At 40.5% G+C, this 22,712-nt stretch overlaps 1 protein-coding gene across 2 annotated transcripts in view; it reads right to left on the bottom strand.

Annotated features, from left to right (window-relative positions):
* LOC126106853 (uncharacterized) overlaps positions 1-22,712 on the bottom strand; it is a 154,380-nt gene that overhangs the window by 47,685 nt on the left and 83,983 nt on the right. For both annotated transcript variants that reach the window (XM_049913246.1, XM_049913247.1), the window contains exons 12-14: positions 19,744-19,890; positions 16,430-16,640; positions 8,097-8,185 (exon numbers count right to left, since the gene is read on the bottom strand). In XM_049913246.1, the coding sequence (XP_049769203.1) occupies positions 8,097-8,185; positions 16,430-16,640; positions 19,744-19,890 (447 nt within the window). The remainder of the gene's footprint in view (positions 1-8,096; positions 8,186-16,429; positions 16,641-19,743; positions 19,891-22,712) is intronic.

The following is a 22,712-nucleotide window of genomic DNA, read 5'->3' as shown; positions in this document are numbered from 1 at the left end:
CTGTCGATTAGTTACCACAAGGGCCACAATGTGGTGTTAGTGGCAGTGTACATCAAACATTGACTTTTGGGCACAGTTCCCAATGAGTCAATGTGATATGCGATACAACACGTTGCCATAAAGGTTGTGTGACAAGACACTTATCTGTGCGACACTCGTGTTCCCATTGCCGATGGAAGGGGATGAGAACAAGGAGTTGGGGGACAGAAGCGGTGTTAATGTGGTTATTTTTCCCCATTCCTAACTGCTCGATAGATGAACACGCAGCTTACAACTGACACAAGGATGAAGAAAAGTTGACGTGAACATTTGCAAAAGATGCCTCGACGCAGAGGTGCGACAGCAGCAAAAAATTATGTTCAAGAGGTAAAAAGGTACCAGAATATTTTCTGTACGAGAGGAAGCCTCCGAGAGGATGGAAAAAAGATAACTAGGAACTCTGTACTTCTGTGGTGCAATCAGGCGATTGCACTCAATACAGATTGACAGTGAGACGAAAATAGTATCAATTCCTCGAATGCAAATTCTCTCTCACAATAACCAAATGATTACTACAAGTCCCTCTGCCTAGGAAAAAAAAAACTCTGTGGCACATCAGGAATCTACTCCATACCTTAGCTTCTCCCCAAACACAACTTATTGTATGAAAAACTTAACAGTTAGCCAGTGTAGGATCGCCTAAGGATCATTCGTTTCTCCCACAAAATCTACAAGCATATCGCACAGAAATGTGTGTTGTGTGTGTGTGTGTGTTTTAAACACAGGTCTATAATCTTGTGCCGTCTGCACTTGCTGCATCTCACAAACCTGTAAGAACAAAAAAATTAAGAAGCACAAATTTCAAACAACTTTCAGGATATTTAAAACAACAAAATCCAGAAGAAAAAATGTCAGTTCCAGTTATAATACTTATTGTTTACAATTTGCTTCAAGCTTTGGCTTATAAAACGAAAATAGAAGGTCTGACCACCAACAGAACAGTATATACATGGTCAGATTATCACTCTGACAAGATGAGAGTGACACACTTAAAATTTTACAATCAGAACAGACATTCTTGCTTAAAACTCGCATATACACTGAAGGTAGTATGAAAATAGAGTGTAGGAAAAGCATCACAGGCACAGGAATTCCCTTCGACTCCTGCACCCCTCAGCATTTCCACTTTACTCTAGTCAGCTACAACTGGCACACGCTCATTCTATACCTGTGACCCTGTAATCAGCCGACATTTTACAAACAATTTAACCGTACAAGTCTCTCATATAAAGACAAGATTTCCATCTGTTTTAAAATATTCCTGACTATTATAAACAAAGCATTTAAACCTAATTATGAAACACCTAGTAGTTCACCAGCTGGCTACATACATACATACACGTAGTGTAAGTGTAGTGACATTAATTCACTCACACGAAGAACTGCAATCTCTGCAGCTGATAGCCTGCTTGAGAAAAATTATGAAGATTTCTAAGAAGTATCATATAAGAACAACCAAAAAGCTGTAGGAACTACTACAAGTAATAGGATGCTCTGCTCGACAGGGTAAGGAATTTGGCAAAAGACGAGTAAGGAGGACCCCGTGCTGTCGACGTGGCTGCAAGAAGGTATGCTATGGCTGTGTTGAGGGCTTCACTAGATGAAGCTTACTGTCTGTCGCTTCCAGCCATTTATCCTTCCACTGACACAAGACTGTATCTCAACAGCGAGATGATAGCATGTGGGGGGGATGGCACACTGAATGAACTTAGGATTGTGACATGCCTCCTTGGCTGCTACATTCTCCCTTTCGTTCCCCATAATATCCATTTGTCCTGACAACCAGCAGAAAGGCATCTTCTTCCCTGACTTGCTTTAGTTAGAAGAGGGTGTCCTGAATATTCCGGACTACATTACTTGCTAGGTACAAGCACTGCAGAGGATAAAGGGCACTCAGAGAATATGAACAGACAAGGAATTTAGTTCACGAACCATGTCTCATCTGCTCCAATGCCCACAAGATTGGATGTAATTTCGTGTCAAAGACAGTAAAGTCTTCACATCTGCACCTTCCAGTCGACAACAAGTAATCAACTTTCTGCAACAGACTTCCAGCAGACAGACCAGTAATATTGTCTGGTGCAGAGGCTGCCGTTAACACCGCAACATGCACGGCTGCATTTGGACTGGTACCGTGACCAGAAGTGTGGAGTGCCGAGCGATGGTGTCGCACCGTGTTCAGTGACTAATAGCAGATCTGCACTAACCCAGACGGCCATCGTCAGAGAGAGTGACAGTGACCAGAGGGTAGTTCCGTTCCTTCTATGTTTTGGAAAGAGAGGCACAGCTGTGTTACTCTGGCATCACAGTGTGGAGAGATATCAGGTATGACTTCACATTCGGATGGCAGAACCGTACGTCACGAATATCCTCTATCCTCGTATGCTATCTGTCATACAACAACAGAATGTGCCGTTTTTCAACAGGACAACGCGCACCAGCACACTACGAACCGTCTGTGTGAGGTCGAAGAACTCCTGTGGCCAGTAAGATTTCCAGAATTGTACTCGATAGAATGTGTGTGGGACCAGCTGGAACATAAGACTCCATCACAGTGCCAGTATATCGAGGACCAGTTACGACAACAGTGGGGCAGCTTGCCTCGGGAATGGATACAAAGTCTTTAAGACATCCTTCGGATCGGAAGGAGTGCACGCGTCTGAGCCACAGCGGGTGTGATGTCACACTGATAACTGGCTCATACTGCCAAGTCCTTTGTGAATTTCACCAGGTAGTCTATGTAAGCACTGTCGTAGAAGATGCAGACAAAAATGAGGTTCTGTACCTGCCGAGAATTTAAAATGACATTACTCCCAAAGTGCCATAAGTATGAAAACATAAAAACTCGTAATATATTGCACAGTACATTGTTCTACATAGGCTGATATGACACAGTCCACTCTAAAGTGAACAGTTATTCAAAGGTACACTGACAGGCAGTCACCACTGCCGGCTGATTGCACCTATTGAGATATGCAGGGGTGCTGTGCCACACTATTATGCATCTTTCGTCAGCACATTTAACATGTCTCTTGCTTCGCACAGGCTTCCATCATTTCATATAGTAAGTCATTCTGTAAAAATGAGATCCAAGCATTAATAACAAATATTTCAAGTGGCGAAATTTAAAAGTTTCAGAAGCTCGATAAAGTTGTCATCTGTCATAAAATTGCGAACTATCTGATCACTTATTTGCTATGAATATATTGCTCCATTTCATCAAATACTTGGTTGAAATTCTGCAAAATCCTCTTGCTATGTAATTATGTTTGTTCAATATACTTTACTGCTCTTGTTTAGCATTTGTGTTTACGTCCATTTCCCTGTGTGCATCTGTAACACACGGTTTCTTGCTTGTATGTCGTATTTTTAGGGCTTCACCAGCCTCTGAAGTAGAATGGGCAGCCTCTTTCTAATGTTTTGCCACTGTGGGATCACTGCTTCCAGTCAATCTAGTGGGCTCTACACAAAATTTCCATCACAGTTAATTTTCCAGATCCTGAACCAACTGAACCTCTTGTCAAGTCCTGGCACCTACAAAATTAACTGTGGAACATGCTAGAAATTTTTTAGAGGTCAGACAGCATGTAATTTGAACACCACACTTGATGAGGATACTAGGCTGACAGAGCAATAATCCCACAATGGCCACACATTAAAAAGGACTGCTCAGGCTGTATCACAGGCCAGCAAAGCCTTAGAAATTTACATAAAATCAAGAAACCAAGAGTTATGGATGCACTTGAAGAGATGGAAACAGACAAGCATGCTAAAAGAAAGTATACAATATACTGAATGAACAAACAGAATTACGTAACGTGAAGTTTTTACAGAATTTCAACCAAATACTTGACAAACTGGAGCAGTACAAGCATAGCAAGTAAATGGCCAGATAGTATACAATTACATGTATTTTATTAAGCTACAACTTACAACTTCTTCAAGTTTGTGAAAGTTTTAAATTTCAGTGCTTGAAATATTTGTTTTTAATGGTTTGACCTAATTTTTAAAGAGTGACATATTATATGAAATGATGGAAGTCCAAACATATGTCTATGTAGGTGAAACTACCGTATTTACTCGAATCTAAGCCGCACTTTTTTTCCGGTTTTTGTAATCCAAAAAACTGCCTGCGGCTTAGAATCGAGTGCAAAGCAAGCGGAGGTTCTGAAAAATGTTGGTAGGTGCCGCCACATCTAACTTCTGCCGTCGAATATATGTAGCGGTACACAAGCATGTTTTGTGGGCACAAAGATAAATACTGGCGCCAAAACTTTTTTTTCTCCGCCCCTTGTTTCGGACACTGCATTTTCTTACATTATCCAACGAAGTAAATACAAATTCCGTATTGTTCATCTTCGAATGTAGCAGAATTTCAATGTACTACGAAAATCCGACTGGCAAGACTGTTAGGGATGTTTGTCAATATGGCCAACTCTACGTTCCGAGTTTTTTCCTACCTGTGAGAAGAGATGGTTGCTAATAGGAACCTGATGAAATGTGAATCACATGCACTATTCTCTTCACTATAAGAATAATACGAAAATAAACATTTTGCCATGTATTCTTTCGTGTTTGCTGCTATCTCATTTAAATCCTGCATGCCTAATAAACTACGAAACTAGAGTGAAACAACAGCAAACGCGGAAGAATATACGTATCGTGTCATGTTTATATTCGTATTATTCTTATGCCTAATAGTGATATAGTCAGAAATGAAGCACGGCAACTGACTCGATTTTAAATGTAAGACGACTAATTTCTGTGGAGAATTTGATGTACTAAATAAGCGGCCGCAAAGATTTTCAAATGGAGAAAAATTTGCGCCTAACTCTCGTTCAGAACGCAGTCTATTATTTGGTTCTTGTTGGTTATCAAATAAAGCAGCAGTGTAAGTAACAACAAATAGCAGTCTCTTGCCATTGTTTTGCTAATGAGACGATTCCTCTTCTTTTTTTTTTTTTTTTAAAGCGGCGGTAGCGCGCATAAAGCAAGTCATGCCGCGAGCGGCGACAGGCCGTAAATACGCACTATCAGAATGCGACAAACAATGCATGACACAGTACAGTAACGCATTTTCAGCTTAGAGTGACGTAAACACCTAAAAAAAAGAAAACGGCACTTATCAGATCAAAGCAAAATAAGCAATCGATTCAAAACAGACGAATCACGTGAAAAAGGAAGGGTACCCGTATAAATACGGACGGAGCGCCTGACGCATAGCAATGGCTACCTGGTAAAGCTTAACTGCTAAGCTTACGACTCGAACCAAACTACTGTAGCTGTATCGTCTTTCATTCGACCTAAATTGTGTCTCATATTACAATGGACCAACTTTGTTTCGATTTGGAGGTGCGGCCTAAAACTTTTCTCTTCCCTTGAATTTCGAGTCTCAAATTTCAGGTGCGGCTTAGATTCGGGAAATATTTTTTTCCTTTATTTCGAGTCTCATTTTTCAGGTGCGGCTTAGATTCGAGTGCGGCTTAGATTCGAGTAAATACGGTAAACACTTATAAGATCGTAATGTTAAATGTGTCAACCAAAGATGTATTACGGCGGGGCGCAAAGCCCAGCAAACATTGATAGGTGCCATCAGCTGGGCAGTGGTGACTGTTGGAATATTTTTAATAGCTGCTAACTGTAGACTGGACAGTGTCTAACCATCGAATGTAGAGCAATGTGCTGTGTGGTATTGAGCCACAGCACATCATATCATGCCTATGTTGAGTAAGAGATGTAACAGACAGAAGTAGTTAAAACATATTTTGGAAACAAAACTGTAGTTATTGTCATTATTACAACTATCATTAATAATTGTTAATTAGTTTATTAATGTGAATGGAAAGTAAGATTTTAAACAAATATTGTTAAGTCTATTAAATGAGCACTCATTAGTGTCAGAATTGTGGTTGTTCAGAGAAATTATACTCTGAGGAGAATTTTGAAATGTAGAACTAGCCATTTCATACGATTGGGAAAACAAGAAACATTTTACGATAATTCTGTTATTTACGGAGTTGTTTTTTTTTTTTTTTTTTTTTAAGTATATTTGTGGAGTTACTAAATTTATTCATTTAGTAAATTGTTCATAAAAGCTGTTAAGCTGTGATTGATCAAATGCAAAAGATGTGGGATTGCATGGTTTAATACTAGTACCAGATTGACCATGATGTATATCAGTCAATTAGAGGACAGTAGGTCTGCATGTATTTTATGGGCTAAAGAATTGCTTTGTTTAGTCCAAAGGATTCAGTTCAGAGCTCCGCCATCATTATGTTCTGATGCAGATATAAGGAGCTCTGAATAGATGTGTTAATTTCGTGGAACAATGATTAAAACTTGACCTTTGAGTGCAGCATAGTGGACCTGAATGTGTGAGAAAAACAAAATCACAAAACTCCAATTTTAATATGTAAACTGTGACCAAAATTTGCATGGCATATTATTCAAGCTGTGACAGCAACCTGAACATTTGTGGTGGTCAAACTGTGTAATATTTGAGCAAGCATTCTGTCACAGATAATCTGTTTCATAATGCTGTTGGTAACGGGTTTAGTTAATTACCATAAGCTGGCTATTACGAGTGACTGTGTGTAAGTGTTTAAACTAGAACTTAAGATAAGTATGAGCTTGGGAACATTTTTGTATCAAACAAGTGCCAATAAATCTAAGTTTTCACTCACAAACTACCTTTTACTCATTTGCTCAGTTAATGTGATACTGAAGACATTTTTGCAGCCATTGGATCCATATAATGCTACTGATTCTACTACAGCTTTTCCAATATAGAAACACCATTTGTTTTTGAGAGAGAAGGCAAGTGGACCAGACTGCAGAAGAAGTAATCACCCTGAGGTAAGTGAACATTATTTCTGTAGGACGAGTGCTAGTAACTGTGACACTGCAATATGTTATAAATTTTTATGTTCACACACATATGCCATTTTGGCAGTAATGTTGTTTTAAAGTATTATAAATAAATATTTTATTTAGCAAGTTTTACAAATTTCACAAACCAGTGTGTAGGTGTACTATTACAATTGGAGCACATTCTCAGTATGTCGACGAGACTAATGTGTATTTATATTTCTGGGAGACCTGAGAAACTGAGGTTGATGGCTAGTTACTATTGAAAGTGGTCGCAAAATAACTATTTTACATCAAGAAATCTTGGTTTCTAACACTATAGAATAACCTTTAGATATTGTCTGAGCAGAGACATGTTCTAGTCCACACCTCAGACTACTGAATTTTAACTGAAATATTGGACACACAGCCCCACATAGGAACACATACCATACTATAAGACAACATGTCGAAAACCTAGGCACTGCGGAAGACATTTATTTCACAGTTAGCACCAGTGCAATCTCCGGTTGCAGTTGGCACCACTACACCTGTGCCAGTCCATTAGTTTTCAAAGAGCCGATAACATTCCTAGTGGAAACAACAGTACAGATTTTTATGAAGGATTAACCTGACGACAGCAAAAAAAAAAAAGCTTGTGATTTTCTTAGAGCAAACGAAACTTAACATAATCAAAGCTCTCAAAATCCATGTCAACTATTACAAAAGAAAGGTCAAGTGCTCAGAAATGTTGTTAATGTGAGTTGCAATTGTGTTCCACAATTCTACAATGAACTGACAACACTGACAGGTGCCAATAACTCTGTGAGCTTCCTCAAAAACTGTATTTATGACCCCCTCTGCAAAACAAATGTTACAGACACTATCCTCCCCAAAGTAGTATTTCATTATTTGTTTAATCTTTTAACTTTCTTCTGTCACATTTCGAGACAAGTTTATTCCACCACTGCCATCTGTTATATCTCGCAGCCTCTTACAAGAGAAGGACAAGATGATTATTTGAAAATCACAGTAACAATCTAAAGTCATTAAAATGTACAAATTTCGCAGCACTTTGAAAAGAAATCATCCAGTATTTTTATTTTCTAATCGACCAAAAAATAATCAGTTTTCTTCTTTCTGTACAAAGATATTTTGTGAACAGAACTACACACTATGAAATTTGCCTACAGTGTTTTACCAGTACTGACCTGTTCCAACTAGCTGTTCCCGGACACAGGCACATAGTTACACCTCTGGCGTAGTAATCCTGTGCGGCATCCACGAAGTTGTAATCGGCCTGCAACCAAGTGCAAGGAAGAAACAAACTGCAATGAAATATAAAAATGACTGCTTGCTAAGGGTCACAGCTGCAGGTGTAAATGAAAACTCTCACACTACTGAGAATGAAGGTCTCTTCTCAAGGTGAAAATGGAAGAGCACTGACGACCTTTGTCCTTTGGCATGACCTACCCTTCTGCCCCTCCCTTTTCAGGGTGGCTACTCAAACTTGGAAAAAAATTCCAGGTGTGAGGAGGAAGACAGTGTAATAATGAATTTTCTTTTTTTCTCAGCTGAGCTGTATATCAGCCATAAGCAGTTGTTTAGCTGCAGTTTTTAAATGTCAATAATTTATAAGGAATAATATTCATATAATTAACACACTATGAGATATTAAGTATTTTAAAATTTGTGATTTATAAAACTCAATTTTAATGCTTGGTTAAAAATGCAGACTTCCTTGAGATTTTACAAAATTTCTGAAATTTCCTTAGGTTTACCTATTTTTTTTTCCTGGTAAAATTTAATTCCCTGAGAATTCCAGGTTTTCCAGAAGAATCGCCATCTTGCTTTTAACCTATCCCTCTCTCATTCCTGACATAGAAACTGTCAGTTCCGAAATCTACAATAGTGTTTGAACTTTCAAATTATCCCGTCAGCAGTACTGAAGCTACACCTCCCTGAAGTAAGAATGTCTGGTTAACACTAACACCTTGTCGAGGCTGATACATAAATAAATATACCATGTCAGAAGTGTGTGAAATATACAAATTTTTCTACAAAATGTATTGTTATAGACCCTTACAAAAAGAATGCATTGGGCTTGGCTGATGACAAGGGCAAAAATATTTTGTATATAAGCATTTTATTTAAGGAAATATTCAAAATTTAAGATTCAGGAAAACTACACACACTTAAAAACAAATATTTGTTTTAGGACTAATATACCTCACCTCCAGGCCCTGTTTCTCTACAATGCAAAAAGCATTATGTCTCCAGGAAATATTGCTATTCAAAACTGTAATCATCATAAAAAAACACACCCTATTAAACTGTATAATGTAAACCTTTCAAAAATCCACTGCTACCATTCTGTAGCCATCGTTCTTCTGTATCCAAAAATGTAACCTTTACTAGAAAAACACGGTAGTTAGATAACCAACACATAACCAAAATAACCAGTTATCTAATGCATGAAAGTACTGCTTAAAATTCCATCATGTCATTATTGAATATGCAGTTGTCCTGTAGTTTAACATTTCATAAAAACCTCCTTACAGTCACTGTTCAGCATGCACACAGTAATATCTTGTAGTTGCCTACAGTTAATCGGTACAGAATGTTTGCAGTCGCACCAAAGGGACATAGTCACAAATAGTGGAGTCTCAGCAAATCACTAGAATAGAGTCAGAATAAGTATTACAAATTGGCATTCATATATTTAGGATGCACTCAGTGGAGATTATGTACGGTGCTGACCTTAACAAACTATAAAAACTGAGACAAACTTATCTAGGTACTAGCGATAGGAGGAACCGACTGGTTGAAAATGAAACTGGTTAGTTCAGTTCTGAATACAGTGTATGCTTCTATATTTGTTTGGTCTCAGACACAGCAGCAATGCTAAAATTTTTGTTTTTAAATAAACCTTTATTTAAAAAAATAGGCAATTTGTATGTATAATATTTCCATTGTTTTGAAAGACTGTGTTATAGAAAATGGGAACAGTGATCAGTGCTACTTTAGTAACAATACAACAAAAACAAGCAACAAACACATGGCACAAGAATTGGTACAGCTTCACTGAGAGAAGAATGTACATGCTGCCATGTGGTGTGGACTATCGGATAATACCCACGCTCATGCAGTGTAAGAGATTTGCCTCATATGGTCTACACAGTACTTTCTCAATGATGTCATCAGACACTGCTTGTATTACAGAATGGCACCATCACTACTCTGGAAGTGCTTTATGAAGTGTGGTGTCAAAAGATTACAAAAGGAAGGAGACACAAATAATGTACAGCATCATATAAGGAGAAAACTTAAGACTCAACAATCCATTCATAGTTTACAATAAAAATCGAAAGTTACCGATCTGTTGCTCGAGTCTACATAATATGCCTTTATCTGCTTGTAGCTTTTGAAAACAGACAAATTAAGATGAAAAATAGATTTCTTCGATCTCCGTTTTCACCCTTTAGCGCTGACTATTCGTAGTGCCCAAATAGTGGTAGGATTTTTGATTACAACATGACTTTTGAACCGAGTTTCATAAAAATTAAAATCATCAGGAGAATGCTGTGATTTTTTTTTTAGTATTCAATCACTTATCAATTTTCCAGCAAAGCAGCCAATTGTGGATGGACTAAGTTTTCTTTTATTCGCCTATTTCATTTAATATTTTGAATCTATTTGTCTCGGAACTAAGGGAGTCAAAATTTTTCAATCTTTGTTCGATTTCTATGTTTACTACAGGAAATAAAAGGAATAAGATACCATAAACTGGTTATTTCAGAAATCAGTTATTTTGATTGCTTTTAACACTCAGATTAAACTAACTTTGGCAGACAGGGAGGGAGGAATAATATAACGGAAAACAGGTTGTTCCAGAGACAACTGCTATCCCTACACTAGGTACACATAATTATTCTGAAAATACTCATTCAGTAAATGCACTTTGAACATTTACAGTGTACCTCAGTTATCTAAAATTGTGCCAAGCACCTATACCAATCGATTCTTTTCATACGCAGCTCTCCTTCCACTCACCTGTAGCAGATGCCCGTATGAACCAGGCGGTGTGCTATTTTTCATTCCCATATTCAATCACTCACTCCAGTAGGGTCACAGTGAAGCAGGAAATGTTCTTACGGGTGCAAGATTTCATCCTTATCGGTCTCTCTACCAATTATCTCAATACGATACCGAGTAAATAATGTTTGCATGTTTGTTTCAGACTAGCACGGAGTGGCGCACCGCACAGTACTCCAGACTCGCGGGCCTCTCGGGCGCGGCCCACTGCATTCGGCGCAGCTGCCTGCCGGCCCGTAGCTCTAGGCTGCCTCGCCCCATTGCAGTCCACTGCACCGGCGGGCTGCGTAGCAACTCGGGTAACCCTAGGTAGATGGACGATGTGCCACACTACCGAGGGGGTAGATGTGCCTCACCCACCGTTACTGAGTAGTACACACAATCCACCCTCACTGAAGGATATTTTTATTCACGGATGTTAGATAGGTTTTAAATGGTCACAATGAATGTTAATGACTTCACACATTACTTTTGTTAACATGATGCTCAATGTTATTCCGTCCATATTGGATATTTTGAACTCTGGAACTGTTAATGGTAGTTGGTGATTGACACAACGAGCCATAAATACTTTTGAAATGTTTTGTTTTAGTACCATAACTGGTTTTGGGCTACCATGCATGCCTTCAGATGGCTAATATTTTTTGTTAGATGTTTTGACCAACAGCATGTCGTCTGCCCCACATCGTATCAGCACTTCTCTTTGAATGTTATCACCCAGTTTTGGTGCATCTGCAAATTAGGTTGTAAACAAAACATGAGAGTCCAGCCAACAAAACAGGAGACAATATATGAAAGATACCGGTTTCTTCTTTCGCTACATACCCACAAATCTGTAGTTGCTGAGCCTTCACCTTCTGTTATACAAGATGTTACCTCAGGTGTAACTATAGGGGATAGGCAAAATAATGTGAACAGTGGTCGTAATGGAATAGTTGTGTTTGACAACCAACAATGCAGGTAAGGCATGTGTGGTGCTGGAGTGTGCATGTTCAGTACGGACTAAGGATTAACGCACGCTTTGTATTTCCATTCAGAGGCCAAGGTTGACATGCAATGAAAGACCTAGTTGATTTCCATAGAGGACAGATTGTGCGGGCCCAATTAGCTCGAGCATCAGTAACCGAGACAGCCTACACAAAACATGGAAAGACATCAGCATGTAAACGTAACAGTGGACGCAAATCGAAACTAAATGACAGGGATTGTTGTACGCTACCACGAATTGTGTCAAAACAATACAAAACTATGGCAGCTAAAGTGATTGCAGAGCTCAATAGTCATCTTCGAGACCCCCTATCTATCAACACTGTCCGCTGAGAACTCCATTAAGCGAATATTCGTGGATGAGCTGCTACACTGAAACCATTAGTGACGACAACCAACACAAATAAGCATAAAACATGGCGCCAGGAGCATAAATCCTGGATGGCTGATCAATGGAAATATGTCATACGGTCCGACAACTCATTTTCATTAGTTCCAACATCGGGTCAGGTTTACATCTGGAGAATGCCAAAGGGAGCCTATAATCCTGATTGCTTGATTCCAACAGTTAAGTATGGAGGTGGAAGTGTGATGGTGTGGGCAGCCATACCACGGTATTCTGCTGGTCTCATTATTACTCTCAAAGGCCATATTACAGCCTATGATTATGTGAACATTTTAAGTGATCAGATGCACCCCATGACTCAAATGTTGTTCTCCAATAATGGTGCCATATTTCAAGACAATGCACATGTTCACACAGCCAGCACAATACAATTGTGGTACAAGGTGTCCACAGCTGAACTGCAGCGTCTTCTCTGGCCAGCACAGTCCCTGGACTTTAACATTATCGAACCTTTGTGGGCGATATTGGAGCACAGACTCCGCAGCAGATTTCCGCCTCCATCGTCACTACAGGAGTTGGAAGAGGTTCTGAACAAAGAGTGGCATACATTCCAGTGGAGACTATACAATCATTATATGCCATTATTCCAAGAAGAATCGCAGTTGTATTATGGACAAGTGGGGCTCCAACCCCTTATTAATAAACCATTCCCAAGTAAGTACAGGTGTTCACATTATTTTGCCAATCCCCTGTACATCTCTTACCACTTTGTGCCAGGTGGCACAACATGAATTTGGGATACTATTCCGGAAGTTGCTCCATTGTCAAGTAATGTCCAAATAAGATCCAAAAAACCTTTACCTCCTACGGTTCCATACAATCTTAAGTCTCGTGCACACATAGCCACACATTTATCGACAATTATCTCCTGACCAGGTTTAGGAATGCTTTTCTCATCCACACAAGAACCTCATTTATTAGACGCACACAGATGGCGAAAAATGTGCAAAGTGCCACTTGAGGCTTTAGTACGAGTGTAAATTTCACCAAACAGCAAATAAAATTAACATTTCTCCCCACCACTATTCAGTACGGGCTTAAATGGCACCCAAATTGAACTTTTTTGGATTTGTTTCATGCTTTGTAGTTCTATTTTCATGATTGAATAATTTTTATTTTTCTTCCCTTTTTCTTGACACGCTCTCCCTTCTTTGTAAATCAAGTTTAGTTTCCACACCCATTTTCTGTCTTACGAAAAAATGGAGAAGTCGCACCACTCCACTAAGCACTGCTCTGCTCACTGCTCCTCAGTGCAACCACCAGCCTGTAGGCCACAGCATACCTGCGTTAGCACACAGCACTGCTCGGCCCTTGGGGTGACGTCACAGACTCGCTTCGTCTGAGACTGTTACAATATAGTGCAGAAAGAGTTGGCGGCCTTGGCCCATGTTCACGACAATGGTTTGTTTCTGTCGTATTTGAAGCAGCTATTAACTTTATTTTTATGGTCACAATCTAAAATTATAATGTCTCAAAAAATTATTTCAATTTTATTTACATAAATCTAAAAAGACTCTGTGAACATACCAAAATTTCTGACTCAATTATTTAAAAAGATTAATTTTTCTTGTAAACGCTCTACACAAGACCTTTCACTGTACAAGTATCGCCGACTGGTCAGTCTTCTCTTCTGTATATATAGAAAATGGAGTTAACTGGATTCAATTGTATAGTTCAGTCCTGTGGCCGAAAGTACCTTTTGTTTTAATCATCAGAGAATGAATAATTAGTGTGTCTGACAATATGGAAGAAATTAATTCGTAAGGTAGTAAAAAAATAGCTAGTTCCATTTGCAGCTTGAAATAACCAAATGAATCCACGATGAATATGGAACTACAAATTGTTTGTCTCAAATAAAGTTTTGTGGAGGCCGACGATACAAAAGATAATTAAAAATATGTTTTGTTTCCTGTTCTCAAATATTGCAATATATGAGTTATCTGGTATAAGATGCAATTAAAATTTATCCTCGAGTCCATAGGTGAGAACAGCAATAAGGGCATTGCAATGGAGAAGAGTGTGTGTGTGCACATCCGCGTTCTACCATATCCCACTTCACGTTTATGTGCCTACCTTCTGCTTGACCACCCCACAGCACAGTGATCGGTTATCTTGACTTGTTCAAAGGTTACACAAAATTAAACTGCAAATGTACATGCACATGCACACACAAACTTTTGATGAAGCTGCACTTTTCAAATGTAATCTGCGGTTGCTGAAAACAACAGATTTGAATAGAGCCAAAACAACTAATTTGAAAGAAACAATGGACGGAGGCAAATACAGTCTGCTGCTGAGAAGCATTTTCGTGTCAGAAATCGTGTTGACACTGATTACTCGTTCACGTACGAGTGAGGTAAATACATCAATCCGTCATCTTTTTCAGTGTAACAATACTTCAAGAATAATAATGGACAAATTCTTAATTTTTCTGGCTACAGTGTCAGTAGCTGCTAGATAAATAGTTTATTAATTCTGGAGTCTTACATACAACTGGGCTGCCAATATGCGCTTCTTTTCCGAGTCCTCCTTTTCTCCAGCCCCAAAACATGTGTTTAGTCTCATTCATCACATTGCGACTGGTGGGGAGTTGGGGTGGGAGATGTGGCCTCGTGGACAGTTTTCACCCTTTTCTCACTTACAGTAAGGATTCGATTTGATGCCAGTGGGTTTCATAGGAATTTTCACTGTCGGCACTGTGCTGTACATAAAAAATAAAAACCAGAGTCCTGGATGAAATACAGATGAAACATGTAAGCATGCAACACATAGCTCTGCAAGTGAGAAACAGGAGGTGGAACACCGACCCCAAAAAGCTTTAAGCAATGAGATGCAACATGCACGATGCTAAGAAACCACCTTTAAGCACACACTGTTACTACTACAAATACAATACCCATAGCAATTACTGCCACTAAACACTTCCCTTTTATGCAATAACTAATATAATGCGATCGTTGAAACGTGATGAGGCAAGGCCGACAACCGAGTTTACTAGTTCTGTAGGGCAACACTTTTCGGACGGTGGAGTAGCGATGGGAAAAACTGACCAGTTAAATCGATACTGGTATTTCAGTTCTGAATACCCAATATTTTTCAGTATTTATTTGGTCTCAGTTATAGTAAGTATTTTTCCTTTTTCTTACTAATTACTGAACAAAAAATTGAAACATCAGTTAGCCATAGCAGCAGTGCTATACTTTTTCATTTTTAAATAAACCTGTTTTAGAAATGAGTTATTTTTATCCATAAAATTTGCACTGCTTTGAAATTTTGTTTTTTATGGGAAGTAGGAAAAGCAATAACAACAATGCAGACAGAAATGAGAAACAGAGACATGGCTTAAGAATTGTTACAGCATTGCTGAGACAGTAGCATACCTGTTAGCATGTGACCTATTAGATAGCCCACATGTACACGGCCTGTGCAAGATGACTTAACAATGAAATATGGTGCTTCATTTGCTTTAAAAGGTTAAACAGTTGTCTGCCTTTTCTATTTAATAATAAGAGAAAGAAAATTATAATAACAGTAATACGTAGCTGATCTGCAGTCTGTGTCTACGTAATATGCCTTTATCTGCTTGTAGCCTTTGAACATGGACAAATCAACAAGAAAAATAGAGTTCTCCAACTTCAGTTTTCACCCTTTAACATAGACTATCCGTAAAGTTGAAAAGTGTTATGATCCCTGGTTACAGAATGATTTCAAAAAATTAGAATCAATAGGAGAATACTTGTGCTTCTTTCTAGTATTCAACAACTATTCGCTTCCTGAGAAAAACAGCGAATGATGAGAGACTAAGTTTTCTCTTACTTGCTTATTTAATTTAATATTTTGATTCTATGTATCTCAAAAGTAAGAGAATCAAAACTTTTTCACTCTCTGTTTGATTTCTAGATTTATTACAGGAAATAATAGGAATAAAAAAAAATGAAAGTAAGTTATTTCAGAAACTGGTTATTTTGAGAGGTTTTAGCAGTCAGGTCAATGATATTCCTACAGTGGAGTGGCAGGGAGTGAGGGGTGGCAGGGAGTGAGGGAGAGAACTCATACCTGGAAGCCATACTGCACGAGTACCACATTGGAAGGCAGTGCTGGTGCGGCTGGCTGCAATGAGTTGGCACACAGCATGAGGGTGACGGAGGGCGGTAGTGACAGCAGATGCCACAGCTGACGTGCCGCCCCCTCCCGGCCACCCCCGCATGCCCCCTCATTGGCTGGCGGCAGCAGCAGGCTGCACAGCTTCGGCCCGACGTGGACGTATCTGCAAACCCCGTGACGTTCAACACCCGGCACAACTTTTGCCAGGTACGGTGTTCTTTTCCAAACTCCTAGTAACTACCACAGATTCAAGATTCACTATTCGTTACTGTTAATATGAAGTACAATTCTAAAGAATATGCCTGAGCTAGACACTCTCTTCGTTTTGTATCCGTAGCTGATAACAAGAATGTCACTCATTTTGCTGATCCTCATCCAAAATAAAAGCTCTCATCATCAAAATCTAACTCCTCAATCTTGGGGGAAGGGAAGGGAGAAGGAGGGAGATAATCTTCAAATCTGGAGGAAAGAAATAGAAAACAAGGTAGCTCAAGAAATGACAAAACTGTGTTCAACATCACTGATAAAGGGTACGATTTCAGAATGCACGAGGCTGTTATGAACAAAAAGGAACATTACAACAACGCGAAATGGCAGTCAAATTCCCGGGAAATGGCAGTCACATTCCCAAATTTGCCAGAAAAAAAAAAAAAATCAGTTTATTGCAAGTAATACCTGGGTAAAGAGCTTCAAATGTAAACATTCAACAAGACAGCAAAAAATTCACTAAATTCGTCAGCAAACTTGATGTTGCCACTCTGGGACAAACAGTGGAACCAGCTTCAACTTTTATTGTATAATTAACATTGGCTACACTGGATTCCAGCATGAATAATTTATATGTGTAACAGGTCACTGGATTACAGGGGCACAAAGATGGTTTTGGTGCAAACCTCAATCTCTTAGAAACCACCTGCTCCTGCAATGCACAGCACATTTTAACCGGTTCAGGGGAGCTGCTACCCCTCATATTTTTATGTATGTGAGAGGCACCTAGTAAATTTTGTCCCCAAATTGCTAGTACTGTTAAGAAATTACAAGAAGAGTACAATAATTCTGTCATTAGTTTCTCTACATCAGAAAAACTAACAAAAGATATTTCTGTAAAACTCTTGAAGCCAACATTAAAGCCTTAAGTTGCTAACAATAAATTCCTTCTACTGTTGGATTCATCGTGTGGCCAAGCAGATTTGCCATTGCACAATAAGGCATTCATACGTGAGATGGTAGGATAACATGTATTACGAAGAGCATTCCAACCACATGACTCCTCTTGTTCAACCCTGAGATATACATTTCCATCATGAAGTAAAAATCTAATTAAAAAGATTAAAAAGTGCTCCCCAATCGCTACAACAATGGTGAGAATTATCGTCAATGGAAGATGCAATGATTCGGTTTGCCCAGTATGCATCAGAATTCAGAGGTGAGATCTTCATTTAAAAACCTAAACGAAGTACGCTTTCCACTGAAGCATATTTAAGAAAAATATCCTTATTTAAGAAATGCTTTCATAAACTGTGCATTGTGTGAACAATATTTGTTTTAAATGCTTCTTTGGTGATTATCATCCCAGAAAATGTAATGCACCTTTTAATAATAAATAGAAAGCAGGTAACGCATTGCTAAAACTTTTGAAAATTTTTCTTTCATTCAAAACTTCACCCAATTACTGTTTACTCCAATCTTATGTGAACAGAATATATCAAATATATGTATATGAACTGAACGCAGATAGGCACAGCAAAAAGACAATCAAAAAGTGAGCTTTAGGCCAACGTTGAAAATAGACAACACACACACACAAAAGACCAAGAGCTCACTTTTTGACAGTCTTTTTGCTGTGCCTATCTGTGACTCAGCAACTCTGCTATATCACGAGTAGCAACTATCATTTTCATGATGATACACATCATCTGACTAACAAATCCATCAAGCTTGAAACTTTTACACTGAGGTGACAAACATCATGGGATAATGATATACACATATACAGATGGCAGTAGAATTGCATACACGAGGTATGAAATGGCACCGCAGTCGCGGAGCTGTCATTTGTACTAAGGTGATTCACGTGGACAGATTCCTAAGGGATTATGGTTGCACAACTAGAATTAACAGACTCTGAACACAAAATGGTAGTTGGAGCTAGACGCACAGGACATCCCACTTTGGAAATTGTTAAGGAAATCAATATTCTGTGATCTACAGTGTCAAGAGTGTGACGAGAACACCCGATCTCTGGCATTACATCCCACCACAGACAATGCAGTGGCCGATGGCATTCGCTAATGATCGAGAGCAGCAGAGTTTGCATACAGTTGTCAGTGATAACAGACTTGCAATATAACAGAAGATAACCGCAGAAATCAATGTGGGATGTACAACCAATGTATCCGTTAGGACAATGTGGCGATATATGGCATTTGTGGGCTATGACAGCAGACGATTGACAGGAATGCCTCTGCTAACAGCACAACATCACCTGCAGCGCCTCTCCTGGGCTTGTGACCATATCAGTTGGACCTAGACGAGTTGAAAACCGTGTTCAGGTAAGATGAGTCCCAATTTCAGTTGGTAAGAGCTGATGCTTGGGTTTTAGTGTTGCAAAGAACCCACAAAGCCATGGAACCTAATTGCTAACAAGGCACTGTGCAAGCTGGTGGTGATGCCATAATGGTGTGGGCTGTTCAACTATTCAAAGACCATTTGCAGTCATTCATGCATTCATGTTCCAAAACAACTATGTCATGTCGCCAGGCCAAAACTATTTCAATTGGTCTGAAGAAAATGCTAGAGCATTTGAGCGAATGATTTGGCCACCAAGACTGCCCGACACGAATCTCATCGAGCATATACGGGACATAATCCAGGGGTCAGTTCATGCAAACGTCCTGCACCAGCAATGCTTTCGCAACTGTGGTCGGCAACAGAGGCAGAAGGGCTCAACATTTCTGCAGGGGATTTCAAATGACTAGCTAAGTCCAAGCCATGCTGAGCTGCTGCACTACACTGGGCAAAAGGAGGTCCAACACGATATTAGGAGGTATCCCATGACTTTTGTCACCTCAGTATAAAGCTTCCCAACTTGACTGTTGGTGATGCGATTGTAAATAGGAAATGTAGAGGAATGACCACAACTAAACTTGGGACCAGGGAGACCTCACATATTGAGGAGTAGGGACCGTCGAGCACTGTGGAGGGCACCTGCAGAAATATCGCACAAAATGAGAGGACAGAGAGAAGAATGACTCTCGAGTTCATACCTGAGGTTGGGGAAGCTGGCGAGTATCTCCTGGAAGCTGGGCCACATGTCGGCCAGGTCGTCGTAGACGGCACTGTTGTCCACGTCCAGCACCGGCACCACCGTGATGAAGCGGTCCTGGCAGTACCGGTCCAGTGACACCATGTTGCTGTGAACAAAAAACTTCCCTTCTAATCGTCAGCACTTAAGCTGTATTTGAAACTACACTCCTGGAAATTGAAATAAGAACACCGTGAATTCATTGTCCCAGGAAGGGGAAACTTTATTGACACATTCCTGGGGTCAGATACATCACATGATCACACTGACAGAACCACAGGCACATAGACACAGGCAACAGACCATGCACAATGTCGGTACTAGTACAGTGTATATCCACCTTTCGCAGCAATGCAGGCTGCTATTCTCCCATGGAGACGATCGTAGAGATGCTGGATGTAGTCCTGTGGAACGGCTTGCCATGCCATTTCCACCTGGCGCCTCAGTTGGACCAGCGTTCGTGCTGGACGTGCAGACCGCGTGAAACGACGCTTCATCCAGTCCCAAACATGCTCAATGGGGGATAGATACGGAGATCTTGCTGGCCAGGGTAGTTGACTTACACCTTCTAGAGCACGTTGGGTGGCACGGGATACATGCGGATGTGCATTGTCCTGTTGGAACAGCAAGTTCCCTTGCCGGTCTAGGAATGGTAGAACGATGGGTTCGATGACGGTTTGGATGTACCGTGCACTATTCAGTGTCCCCTCGACGATCACCAGTGGTGTACGGCCAGTGTAGGAGATCGCTCCCCACACCATGATGCCGGGTGTTGGCCCTGTGTGCCTCGGTCGTATGCAGTCCTGATTGTGGCGCTCACCTGCACGGCGCCAAACACGCATACGACCATCATTGGCACCAAGGCAGAAGCGACTCTCATCGCTGAAGACGACACGTCTCCATTCGTCCCTCCATTCACGCCTGTCGCGACACCACTGGAGGCGGGCTGCACGATGTTGGGGCGTGAGCGGAAGACGGCCTAACGGTGTGCGGGACCGTAGCCCAGCTTCATGGAGACGGTTGCGAATGGTCCTCGCCGATACCCCAGGAGCAACAGTGTCCCTAATTTGCTGGGAAGTGGCGGTGCGGTCCCCTACGGCACTGCGTAGGATCCTACGGTCTTGGCGTGCATCCGTGCGTCGCTGCGGTCCGGTCCCAGGTCGACGGGCACGTGCACCTTCCGCCGACCACTGGCGACAACATCGATGTACTGTGGAGACCTCACGCCCCACGTGTTGAGCAATTCGGCGGTATGTTCACCCGGCCTCCCGCATGCCCACTATACGCCCTCGCTCAAAGTCCGTCAACTGCACATACAGTTCACGTCCACGCTGTCGCAGCATGCTACCAGTGTTAAAGACTGCGATGGAGCTCCGTATGCCACGGCAAACTGGCTGACACTGACGGCGGCGGTGCACAAATGCTGCGCAGCTAGCGCCATTCGACGGCCAACACCGCAGTTCCTGGTGTGTCCGCTGTGCCGTGCGTGTGATCATTGCTTGTACAGCCCTCTCGCAGTGTCCGGAGCAAGTATGGTGGGTCTGACACACCGGTGTCAATGTGTTCTTTTTTCCATTTCCAGGAGTGTATTAAACTCTGTGACAGATTTCAGGTCTGTGACCACAGCAACTGGGAGCCACAGGTCTCATGTTTCAAACAACAGATGGGAGTGCTGTAACTCCAGCATGTACATTCACTAATAAAGAGGGCAGAACGTACAGGGTGACTGACAAGAATACGAAATTTTGGAATGGTGATTGATGGACGAATACAGTTGCTTTACACATATTTATTTACATCTATGTATAGTACAGTATATGACATTATTGAATGTAATATTCAAAATGTGAGCTCCCATTAGCGCACACATTCCCACAATCTAATAGAAACTTGACTTATTTCAATATGAATCCTGGAGATTTCCTCTCACATTCTTGCTTTAAGTTCTTTGGTGGAGCAGGTTGAGTACAGCAAACCATGATATTAATGTGGCCCCACAAGGAAAAAATCACATGCTGTGATGTCACTTTGTCACTTGATCTCGGGTGCCACGTAATGTGACAGTGCCTTGAAATGATATGGTTACCTAACACTTCTTGCACAGTTCCCAGCAATACCATGCTTTATATGAGATTGCTATGTCATGTTGAAACCAACTATTGGCAGGAAAATGGGGCAGTTTAAGCACAACAAATATTTCCACGATGGCAACATACCAAACAGATGTTACAGTGCTTGCACATCCATCATCAGCTTCAAAAAAGTAGAACCTATAATGTCACTCTGTGACATTGCATGCCATACAGTAATTTCACTGCTGTGCAATGAACACTCACGTACCTGAGATGGATTTTGCTTGGAATAATATTCAAAAATTCTGTCTACACACACAGCTATTGAAGTGGAAGTGAGCTTCGTCCAATATCCACAGGTTGTTAAAAAAATTGTTGTCACCGTGGACGTTTGCTAACATGTGTTCGGTATATTGCCTATGCATTAGCAGATCATTAGGATGAAGTTGCTGAATGGTCTGCAGCTTGTATGGCAGAAACTTCAAATTCACCTTCTCTATCTGTTGAACATTCGAACGATGCACCTGTAGAGGCTCCGAGTGACTTCAAATAGAGTGCTGTGGGCTTTTTATGAAAGCAGTTCACACAGCCTCGATACTGTCTCCTGTGTGAGCAGCTCGGGGTCTCTCTGCAGATTGTTTCTTCAATGCAGAGAGGGAACATGACCATTCTGTCGATGTCGAAATTCTCAATGTGTGGCATCCGCACTTCCATTTTTATAATATGCTTTTACCACAAAGTGCTGAAATAAGCTCTAATCTTTAATAAGACAAAATGGTTCCTGGGCCTACTAGATGAAGTCAGCTCTCTACAGCAAATACCAAACACAAATTCAAATCTAATGAGAAATGTCAATATC

Source organism: Schistocerca cancellata, chromosome 10 (assembly GCF_023864275.1).
Source record: "Schistocerca cancellata isolate TAMUIC-IGC-003103 chromosome 10, iqSchCanc2.1, whole genome shotgun sequence".
Taxonomy (NCBI): Eukaryota; Metazoa; Arthropoda; class Insecta; order Orthoptera; family Acrididae; genus Schistocerca; species Schistocerca cancellata.
Note: the sequence above shows the minus strand (reverse complement) of the source record. Positions and strands in the feature narration are given on the sequence as shown.